At 41.0% G+C, this 12,171-nt stretch overlaps 1 protein-coding gene across 4 annotated transcripts in view; it reads left to right on the top strand.

Moving 5' to 3' along the window:
* The window catches only part of irs1 (insulin receptor substrate 1), an 82,911-nt gene that overhangs the window by 55,459 nt on the left and 15,281 nt on the right, over nucleotides 1–12,171 (top strand). The window contains exons 2-3 of one of the 4 annotated variants that reach the window (XM_029772168.1): nucleotides 6,393–6,490; nucleotides 6,677–6,717. The exons of 2 other annotated variants lie outside the window; for them this stretch is intronic. In XM_029772168.1, coding sequence (XP_029628028.1) covers nucleotides 6,393–6,469 — 77 coding nt within the window. In that variant the 3' untranslated portion in view covers nucleotides 6,470–6,490; nucleotides 6,677–6,717. Of the gene's footprint in view, nucleotides 1–6,112; nucleotides 6,282–6,392; nucleotides 6,491–6,676; nucleotides 6,718–12,171 lie in introns of those variants that run through there. One more of the 4 variants, XM_029772169.1, reaches the window with a different exon arrangement.

Below are 12,171 nucleotides of genomic sequence, written 5' to 3'. Positions count from 1 at the left end.
TGTTAGCCAGTTCATTTTGCGATATTGACACAGAAAAGGCAGTTTGCGGCCTCTAAACTCATTTAAAGAATGGCCGTCGATGGCCCCTCTGGGTTCTAAAGGGTTTAAAGTAATTTATGTTATCATAGTGCTGCTAGGCTAGAGTACATCTTGGAGATGGTGTAGACTCAACCTTTGAGAGGTAGCCTATAGGTTAGCTGATGTCTCAGACTCTCAGTCAAGCATTTTACTATTTATTTAGTTGAGTTATTTCAATAGTTGGTCATTGGGCTGAATGTGGTAAGTAACAGTTGAAATGAGTGGATGGCGTTGTATTGCTGGTGTGACAGAAAAGACCGACAGAGACATACAAAGTGCTGTGTTTGTATGTAGTTCCAGGCTTTAATACAGAGAAACGTATATGAATTGATATCGAGGCTAGGCCTAGCCTACTGAATGTGTGCATATGTTTTAACATGTGTGTGGTGATTCACTCTTATGTGTGCGCACACTTGCGAGGGAGAGAGGGGGCAGATATTTGTTCCTGTGGGGCTGAGTAAGTGATTGAGTGCTAGATGTCCGGTTTCTGAACATGACCTGTGTTCTGACGTAGGTTGGAGAGAATGTCAACGCATTTTGTGGTCGCTCATCTGTGTGCGATGGTAATGCTATCCCCTCACTGGGGATGTGCATAGGCTAAAAGTGTAAGCCCCCCCCATGCACGCCTAGGCCCTGGCATTTCTGCCTCCTGCTCTCGTGTGGCATCAGTCCCTTAAAAGGAGCTCCTGACTGTAGTGTTGCCATAGCGTGTGTGTGTGCGCGTGTCTTTCTGCACACTGAATGTGCATATGATGTTGTAGACATGTTTAGGCCTATTTCACTGGGCACACCACATCAGTTCAACAGGGAGAATTGGGTAATATTTGGTAGATACGTTGATCAATGACATTCCAACCTATTTTCATCCACTCAAAAAGACAGCCACAATTGAATTCCCAATGTTTTAACCATTTAAAAGCATAACAATGTTTAAATGTGAATACAATGCCAGATATTTTGTTTATTTATACAACAACTTAATGTGTTAACACTGTGCTTCATCTAATAGCACAACCAAATTTCCTGGATTGCAGTTGAGTCCATGGGGAAAGTGATCAATGTCGTTCGAGATTCTGTGCGGATTGTTATAGAAATTGTGAAGATTTCCACAGACCTGCGACCCTGAACATGCACACTTTCTATGATAACATAACAAGATACAGTTACGGTACAGTAACCTCAAAATGGGGTCATGGATGTGTTACTCTTTTTAAGTTTGAATAAATACTGTTGTCTTACAAAAGGAGATATAGCTACTGCTGGGATAGTTATACTTAAAGAAAAATGAATGCAACATGCAACAATTTCAAAGATTTTACTGAGTTCCAGTTCAAATAAGGAAATCAGTCAATTGAAGTTCATTAGTCCCTAATCTATGGATTTCACACAACTGGGCAGGAGTGCAGCCATGGGTGGGCCGTGGAGGGCATAGTCCCACCCACCGGGGAGCCAGGCCCAGCCAATCAGAATGAGTTTTCCCCACAAAAGGGCTTTATTACGGACAGAAATACTCCTCAGCTCTCCCCCCCTCAAGATGATCCCACAGGTGAAGAAGCCAGAAATGGAGGTCCTGGGCTGGCGTCATAACACGTGGTCTGCGGTTGTAAGGCCGGTTGGACATGCTGCCAAATTCTCTAAAACAACGTTGTGGGCAGCATATGGTAGAGAAATTAACATTTAAATCTCTGTCAACAGCTCTGGTGGACATTCCTGCTGTCAGTGTGCCAATTGCACGCTCCCTCAATTTGAGACATCTGTGGCTTTGTGTTGTGTGACAACTGCACATTTTGAAGTGGCCTTTTATTGTCCCCAGCACAAGGTGCACCTGTGTAATGATCATGCTGTTTAATCAACTTCTTGATATTCCACACTTGTCAGGAGGATGGAATATCTTGGCAAACGAGAAATGCTCACTAAAAGTGATGTAAACAAATTTGTGAATTTAGAAAAATGTGCTTTTTGTGAGTGTGGAAAATGTATGGGATTTTTTATTTCAGCTCATGAAACATGGGACCGACCAACACTTTACATGTTGCCTTTATGTTTTTGTTCAGTGTAGATCTGAGCCACTAACTTAATCCTATTATTTTATTTCTTTAACCTTTTGGTAACGATGGAGACCTGAATCCAACATATCATTTGTTATTTGGCTATTTACCGTATTGCAAAAGTAGGCAGGTTTCCATTGATTCAGGTTTATTCGACAAACGCAGTGTTGCAAAAAAAATCTTTATGACGTGTAATGGAAATGGCAGATGTATGATACATTTTCCAACATTTTGATCCTTTCGGCAGGTAGCCTAGCGGTTAAGAGCGTTGGGCTAGTAACCAAAAGGTTGCTGGTTTGAATCAGTGGGCCGACTAGGTGAAAAATCTGTCTGTGCCCTTGAGCTCTTGAATAGAGCGTCTGCTAAATGACTCAAATGTAAAAAAAAATACAATTAAATGAATTAAATCAAAAGAAGCACAACTTGTACACATCAAATATGGATCAATGTGATGTGCCAATATGCATGTCCATTATGCAGGTCCCTAAGGTCAATATTACAAAATGTTCAGAAAACCATTCTCTTTGCGTTTAACACAATGATGAGCAATTAAGTTTTGAATTGCGTTAAACCCATGCTAAAGGCAAGAAATGTCCTTCTGTACTGAGGTGACAGCAGTAAATAAGTATTCACTGCTTAGAGTTAATGCTAAATGTGGTGACAGCGAGATGTACTGTATACTGTAATGAATAAAAAAGGGAATCATTGGGATATTTTATTGTTAGAACAACATGTTGCATGTTGATGGGATGTTAGTAAACTATTCTCTGTGCCTGTGACTTTTAACCACCTCACTGAGGTGATCTGTAGTCCAGCTGGTCGCTTGAGGGCAGAATCTGGAAGGTGCCTGAAGTCTTCACATTGCATCCTCATCACCTTGAATGGTTTTGCTGGTTGTGCTTCAAGTATCATCTTTGAAACATCATCAGGTGTATGAAGGACTGACTCCTTGCACCTCTTCTCGATGGTGGCAAAAGATCAATCACAAGGAAGAAAAGAATGACCAGAGACCATGAACTGCTCAATTTGGGTAAAGTAACCCATAGAGATGAGCATCGACATCAGATTGAGCATCCGCCAGTTGTTATTCTGCCCACAGCATCTGTCACTGAAGATGATCAACTTGAGCACCTCTGGTTTGGTGTGAGTGGCGTAAATTTTGTCTTCACCCACTTCAATATGCAGCTTGCAACCTCAATGGACCCTCGGTGTGCAATCCCCTCATGCCAAACACACGTATGCAGGATCTTCTTTTCCAAGTTCCTGGATGCAAAGGTTAAAATTTGACAGCTGCCGCTGGTAGTAGACTTTGGAGTGGGTCAGATTAGGGGTGTACATCACCCCCTGTAGATCCACAGAAATGACATGGCAGTCAGCATTGGCTTTAGCCCACTCAGTGTCACTTTGAAGCTGTGTGTAGGCCTTTTCGGCTTTTCGATGGTGCAACTCACTTTCAACTGCAATCTTCCTCTTGTCCTCTTCAGATGTTGCTGCTGACATCTTAGTGAAGAATGCGTCACATTTGCCACAGGTGTCACTCCTGGGTTGGCCGAAATTGAGACTCTGCTGTTTGAAAATGTTCCTATAAACCCAGAATTTTGCAGATGATGTGGTATTCTTCTCTTTGTAGAACATATACATTTATTGATAGTAAAACATATACTGTAGCACATTCAGGGTATTGCTTGATCAGGACCCCCATCTTTCACACACTCCCAACCTATACACAGAATGAGTTTGTATTGCACCATTGTGTAACACTGCACTTTTAGAGTTAACGTTAATGTACGTATCATTACTGTCAAAGTTAAACTATGCAAGTGTTCAATATAGCTATTATAATAGGAGTTTTGTCCTATTTCTAACCTGTTCTAAGCTGGAGAGAATCAACACTTGTTGTTTCTCGTATGGGACAGTGTAGAAACTGTTGAACAGATGCAGCTTGCGCTCATCAGTCAACTTTCCACAATCCTTTCTGCACGTCGTGGAACAAACACGCTCTTCCCTGCAGGATACAGTGTAACGTTACATATAACTAGCTAGCTACTGTAGCCATGTCGAATCATCCGGTGGATGGAGAAAAAGTAGCTAGCTATGTTTCTTCTATAATCTAGCAATAACATTTGTAACGATAATGTATAAATTAGTAGCCAACGAACTTTAGCTAATATGTTTTCTCTATAGTTACAAATTAGACAACCCAGAACATACATGTTAGTTACTGTACTCTATAGCTAGCTAGCTTGATTGTTTGATATACGGTTCTTCCACATACCTCTTTTGGACAGCTTTTCCCAGTTTTTGCTTGACCCTTACGATTTGTATAGGGTTTTCCCGCATTCCGTAATATCTTCCTTTGCCTGTCTTTCCATTCTTTTAGTTTTGTTTTACGTTTCTTTCCCACATTTCGGCGATTTTCATCAGCAACAGAAAAGTTGTGCGCTTGTCCGTCCATTCTGAGTGGTGCACATAAACGGTTATTCCAAGAGAGCCTATCTTTAAAGTTAAAATGATTGTTAATTAGCACGTGGAAAGCTTGTGAAACCGGTTCACTATAGAAAAAGGGTGTCCAATAATGATTTTTCATGTATATCTCTTTTTTTTTTTAAATGTCACATATATGGTTCTTCGTCTGTAGGATTCAATTGTTTGGGCCTTCCTCTGACACTGCTTAGTATATAAGTCCTGGATGTCAGGAAGCTTGGCCCCAGTGATGTACTGGGCCGTACACACTACCCTCTGTGCCTTATGGTCAGATGCCGAGGAGTTGCCATACCAGGCGGTGTTGCATTCGGTCAGGATGTCCTCGATGATGCAGCTGTAGAACTTTCTGAGAATCTGGGGACCCATGCCAAATCTTTTCAGTCTCCTGAGGGGAAAATGTGTTGTCGTGCACTCTTCACGACTGTCTTGGTGTATTTTGACCGTGATAGTTTGGTGATGTGGACACCAAGGAACTTAACTCTCGACCCGCTCCACTTCAGTCCAGTTGATTTTAAAGGGGCCTTTTCGACCCTCCTTTACCTATAGTCCATGATCAGCTCCTTTTGTCTTGCTCACACTGAGAGAGAGGTTGTTTTCCTGGCACCACACTGTCAGGTCTCTGACTTCCTCCCTATAGGCTGTCTCATTGTTGTCGGTGATCAGGCCACTTATGTTGTCAGAAAACTTAATGATGACGTTGGGGTCGTGCACAGTCGTGGGTGAACAGGGAATACAGGAGGGGACTAAGCATGCACCCCTGGGGTGCCCAAGTGTTGAGGATCAGCGTGGCAGATGTGTTGTTGCCTACTCTTACCTGGGGGCGGCCCGTCAGGAAGTCCAGGATCCAGTTGCAGAGGGAGGTGTTTAGTCCCAGGTTCCTTAGCTTAGTGATGAGCTTTGTGGGCACTATGGTGTTGAATGCTGAGCTGTAGTCAATGAACAGCATTCTGACATAGGTGTTCCTTTTGTCCAGGTGGGAAAGGGCAGTGTGGAGTGAGGTTGAGATTGCGGTATCTGTGGATCTGTTGGGGCGGTATGCAAATTGGAGTGGGTATAGGGTTTCTGGCATGACGTGAGTGCTACAGGGCGGTAATCATTTTGGCAGATTACCTTCGCTTTCTTTGGCACAGGGACCATGGTGGTCTGTTTGAAACATGTAGGTATTACAGACTCGGCCAGGGAGAGATTGAAAATGTTGTCAGTTGGTCCGCGCAAGCTTTGAGTACACGTCCTGGTAATCCGTCTGCTCCTCGGCTTTGTGAATGTTGACCTGTTTAACTTGTTAGGGATCAGCCCCGTTTCTTTCAATTTTCGCCTAAAATGACATACCCAAATCTAACTGCCTGTAGCAAGGATATGCATATTCTTGATACCATTTGAAAGGAAACACTTTGAAGTTTGTGGAAATGTGAAATGAATGTAAGAGGATATAACACAATAGATCTGGTAGAGGAAAATACAAAGAAGAAAAACTTTTTTTGTTTGTATTTTTGTTGTACCAGCATCTCTGAAATGCAAGAGAGGTCAAATATACTAACAGGAGACCCGACAAGAATGCTGATCCAATGTCTCCAAACACAGTGGTGAAATATTTAAGATAAGTGCCAAGTTAGCAGCCAACACTGATCTAATGTCATAAGTGAACACACCACAAACACAAAGTAAAAAAAATGTACACATTATTTACAATGACTGTACTTACAACACACCCTCTACACAAGATTGTGCTGCTGGTCCCAAGTCCCTTTCAGCTGTAAATCACTTACCATCCTCTACTTGTAGGCTGGCTGGGTATTCACACCTCTAGATGGCCGGGCGGGGGTTTGTTGTGGAGCCAGAGAGAGCAGCAGTCACACTAAGTGAGGGATGGAGGACTTGAAGTCAGTATTTACCACCCCAAAAAATTGATAAGTACTCAAGTCTATTACTTATTATATTGAACCTTTTATTTTAGCAATACATCAAATAAACAACATCTATAAACATATTATATTGAGTGGAGAACACTGTGGTTTAGGTTGTGTACCAATTATTTTTGTATTTTTTATTAACCTTTATTTAACTAGGCAATTCAGTACAAATTCTTATTTACAATGACGCCAAACCCGGACAACGCTGGGCCAATTGTGCGCCTCCCTATGGGACTCCCAATCACGGCCAGATGTGATGCAGCCTGGATTCGAATCAGGTACTCCAGTGTGTTAGATGACTGTGCCAGTCGGGTGCCCAATGTGTATTGTATGTTGACTTTGACATGTTGTGGCTTTCGGATTTACAATATAAAAGAATATGAAGACTTGTATTTCACTTACCAGTCTAACGTTAGTGTCCTCTACTTTAGCTGTTGTCTGGTACATTTTTCTGGAAGAATATCGTCCAAAGTCTGTATACTTGGACTTTGATTTAGCTTTTCCAGTATTAGTAGCCATATTGTAAGTTCAACATTTGCAAAACACTTAGTTTTCATAACACAGATATCGCTACCTTACTAAAATTCGTGTCCTATTGGATATACTAAATGCCGAACGATATAGTAAAGTCTGGTTACATTTTTGGGTATCAGGAATAAATACGAATGTAATTTGACTGGTTGAAACAACGTTTAGCGTTAGATTTTCACAGATTCCTTTCTTTGCAAGTTGAAAAAGTGGAAATACAAAATTGATCGTGCATGCTATATGGACCTTTTCAGGATATGAAAAAGGATTTTATCTAACTAAACGACACAGCATGTTATCTCTGGGACCCTTAGGATGACAAATCAGAGCAAGATTTCAGAATGTAAGTACATATTTCACCTTTAGATGTGACTGTATCAAACCTGTCACGGCAAAGTGTTTTGTTGTTTTGTGCTCTCCTCAAACAATAGCATGGCATTTTTTCGCTGTAATAGCTACTGTAAATTGGACAATGCAATTAGATTAACAAGAATTTAAGCTTTCAGCCGATATAAGACACTTACATGTACGGACATTTTTTTCCCCCGCTAAAATCTGCATTCATGACATTGTGCTACATGATTTACAACTGTCCCGTTGACCGATCCCAAAGAAATTAAGAACTTATGTGTTATACTTATGTGTTATGGCTTTTCAACATCTGCAATATCATGGATTGAGTTATCTATCTAATAGAACTGAGGGTTTTCTTTAATGGTAGATTGTCTAATGTCAAACATGTAAAGCGTGGTGTACCGTAAGGCAGTTATCTAGGCCCTCTACTCTTTTTTGTTGTTGTATTTTTCCTTTTTATTATTTTTTATTTTTTTTACCTTTATTTAACTAGGCAAGTCAGTTAAGAACAAATTCTTATTTACAATGACGGTCTAGGAACAGTGGGTTAACTGCCTTGTTCAGGGGCAGAACGACAGATCTTTACCTTGTCAGGGATTCTATCTTGCAACCTTTTGGTTACTAGTCCAATGCTCTAACCACTAGGCTACCTGCCGCCCCAATGACCTGGCATTAAACAAGTCTGTGTGTCCATGTATGCTGCTGATTCAAAGCTATGCGCATCAGCAACCAATATAAGTGTGAAGTCACTGAAACCTTTAACAAAGAGTTGCAGTTAGCTTTAGAATGGGTGGCCAGTAATAAACTAGTCCTGAACATTTCTAAAACTAAGAGCATTGTATTTGGTAAAAATTATTCCCTAAGTTCTAGACCTCAGCTGAATCTGGTAATTAGTGGTGTGGCTGTTGAACAAGTTGAGGAGACTAAATGACTTGGTGTTACCTTAGATTGTTAACTGTCATGGTCAAAACATATAGATTCAATGGTTGTAAAGATGAGAGGTCTGTCCATGATAAAGACATGCTCTGCTTTTTTGACACCACACTCCACAAAGCAAGTCCTGCAGGCTCTAGTTCTCATTAATAATGATTATTGTCCAGTCCATATGCTTATGTGCTGCAAAAAAGGACCTAGTTAAAAAGCAACTGGCCCAGAACATAGAGGCACGTTTTTGGTCTTCATTGTAATCAGAGGGATAATATCAATACTATGCATGCCAGTCTCTCATGAAAGACAGACTGCATCACTTCTTGTTTTTATAAAAAACAATGTGTTGGAAATTCCAAATTTGTTGCATTGTCAACTTACGCACAGCACTGACACACACACTTACCCTACCAGACATGGCACCAGGGTCTTTTCACACTCCCCAGGTCTAGAACAAATTCAAGGAAATGTACAATATTATACAGAGCCATGATTGCAAGGAACTACCTTCCATCTCATATAGCGCAAGTGAACAACAAACATGGTTTCAAAAAACAAATATAGCAACTAGGGATGCACCGATATGATATTTTTGGCTGATACCAATATTTTTCTTGCCAAAAAAACTATATAAAAAAATTGCTGCCTTTTAAGCATTCTAGTACAGTTAAATAGTTGAAACACTCGCGCACACACACTGACCAAAAAGTTATTTTGTTGGCATGTCCCCATTACCAGTAAAACATAATCAAAACCTATTTCTTTCACTTACTTGCTGTGCTGTTTCATTGTTCATTTGTTCAGTCATTTCATTCTCAACCAGGATTTCATCATACATGTCAAGCAGTGAAGTTTCAGCTCTGTCTGTCTGTGGCCTCTTCTTTCGTGGGTCCTCTTCGTCTGTGCGCACTGTCACTGTGTCCGTTTCCATCTTGTCAAGCTGTGTCTGTAACATTTCACGTAAACACGGTTTCTTGTCTGCATCGAAGTAACAGTCCTTGTACCTAGCATCGAGCGTGGTGGCGACACAGTTAAGTGGCTCAGAGAGAATGCCACCGAATCACTTGTTCACAGCCTCTAGTAGAGTACTTTTGCAAGTTTTAACCCCGCGGTCTGTGTCGGCAGTTTTGTTGAGCAGGCGTTTCAATGCCATGACAGAGGGTATCATGTCTGCTGCAGACTCAGTTGAGGAGCTTATTTCTCGATTCTGTTGTTCAAATGGAGCTAGGAGTTTGTTCATGTTTCTAAGTTTCAAACATATTTTCAAATGCCATTTTAAATGGCAGCAGCGGTATGAGAACTAGCACATTCTTGAGCTTGCAATACGGCTTTCCTCAGTACGAAATCCTCGTCGACCCACTGTGCTGTCAGACTCAGCATGCTCATGAGGCTGACATCGCTGGTCCAAATGTTTTATTAACCTTTATTTAACTAGGCAATTCAGTACAAATTCTTATTTAGTAAGTAAGACTAGCTGTCACCATTGTCATCAGCTAATGGGGATCCTAATAAAAATAAATCCACCTACCTTTGGGAATGACTTGGATATCAACAGTGAATATTTCTCTATACAATCATTCTCACGATAGCACATTGCTTATAGTAAGTGACAAATATCAAAGCTAAGCAGGTCTGGGCTTGGGTAAAACCCTTGATGGGAGACTGAAGGGATAGCTGTAGATAGATCAACTCTCCAGTATGAGGTTCTGCCCAGCCTATAGTTGTGTTCTTTGCGTTGAAGATCTAATGGTATTTATAAGGTACAAATTAAACATATTTTATATTAAGTTTATCTATGTTTTAAATTGGTTACCATGATGACATAATCCTGTGTTAGTTGTTTTGATAATTTTTTTATAATCCAATTTCTTTTCCACTTAGATTCCACGTCACTATGCAGACAAGTTACATTGAAATGTTGATTCAACTAGTTTGTGCCCAGTGGGATGCCGCAGTTCTTTAGTCAAGGATTTGTGTGTACAGTCGTGGCCAAACGTTTTGAGAATGACACAAATATTAATTTCCACAAATTTTGCTGCTTCAGTGTCTTTAGATATTTTTGTCAGATGTTACTATGGAATACTGAAGTATAATTACAAGCATTTCACAAGTGTCAGACTTTTATTGACAAAAACATGAAGTTGATGCAAAGAGTCAATATTTGCAGTGTTGACCCTTCTTTTTCAAGACCTCTGCAATCCGCCCTGGCATGCTGTCAATTAACTTCTGGGCCACATCCTGACTGATGGCAGCCCATTCTTGCATAATCAATCCTTTTAGTTTGTCAGAATTTGTGGGTTTTTGTTTGTTCAAACCGCCTCTTGAGGATTGACCACAAATTCTCAATGGGATTAAGATCTGGGGAGTTCCCTGGCCATGGACACAAAATATCAATGTTTTGTTCCCCGAGCCACTTAGTTATCACTTTTGCCTTATGGCAAGGTGCTCCATCATGCTGGAAAAGACATTGTTCGTCACCAAACTGTTTCTGGATGGTTGGGAGAAGTTGCTCTCGGAGAATGTGTTGGTACCATTCTTTATTCATGGGTGTGTTCTTAGGCAAAATTGTGAGTGAGCCCAATCCCTTGGCTGAGAAGCAACCCCACACATGAATGGTCTCAGGATGCTTTACTGTTGATGGTAGTGCTCACCTTGTCTTCTCCGGACAAGGTTTTTTTCCGGATGCCCCAAACAATCGGAAAGGGGATTCATCAGAGAAAATGACTTTACCCCAATCCTCAGCAGTCCAATCCCTGTACCTTTTGCAGAATATCAGTCTGTCCCTGATGTTTTTCCTGGAGAGAAGTGGCTTCTTTGCTGCCCTTCTTGACACCAGGCCATCCTCCAAAAGTCTTCACCTCACTGTGCGTGCAGATGCACTCACACCTGCCTGCTGCCATTCCTGAGCAAGCTCTGTACTGGTGGTACCCCGATCCCGCAGCTGAATCAACTTTAGGAGACGGTCCTGGCGCTTGCTGGACTTTCTTGGGCGCCCTGAAGCCTTCTTCACAACAATGGAACCGCTCTCCTTGAAGTTCTTGATGATCCGATAAATGGTTGATTTAGGTGCAATCTTACTGGCAGCAATATCCTTGCCTGTGAAGCCCTTTTTGTGCAAAGCAATGATGACGGCACGTGTTTCCTTGCAGGTAACCATGGTTGACAGAGGAAGAACAATGATTCCAAGCACCACCCTCCTTTTGAAGCTTCCAGTCTGTTATTCAAACTCAATCAGCATGACAGAGTGATCTCCAGCCTTGTCCTCGTCAACACTCACCTGTGTTAACTTCTTGGGGCTATGTGGGACGTTAGCGTGCCACCCGTGGCGCACCCTATCAACAGCAGGTGCATTTCAAGAGCGGCAAATTTGAAACCAAATAAATGTCAAAATTCAAATTTCTCAAACATACAACTAACTTACACCCTTTGAAAGATAAACATCTCCTTAATCTAACCACGTTGTCCGATTTCAAAAAGGTTTTACGGGGAAAGCATAAAGTTAGGTTATGTTAGGAGAGTACATTGACAATAGCTGTGTGTAATGTATTGTCGATTCAAAGACAGGCGTCACCAAAACCATAAAATCAGCTAAAATTATGCACTAACCTTTTACAATCTCCATCAGATGACACTCCTAGGACATTATGTTAGACAATGCATGCATTTTTAGTTCTATCAAGTTCATATTTATATCTAAAAACAGCGTTTTACTATGGCGTTGATGTTCAGGAAATCGTTTCCCTCCAATACCGGCAGTCAAGTCATGACAACAAAATAATTAATTAATATTAGAAAACATTGGTAAAATATTATATTGTCATTCAAAGAATTATAGATTTACA

This window comes from Salmo trutta, chromosome 13 (genome assembly GCF_901001165.1).
Source record: "Salmo trutta chromosome 13, fSalTru1.1, whole genome shotgun sequence".
Lineage (NCBI taxonomy): Eukaryota > Metazoa > Chordata > Actinopteri > Salmoniformes > Salmonidae > Salmo > Salmo trutta.
This window is presented reverse-complemented; position numbering and strand designations above follow the sequence as displayed.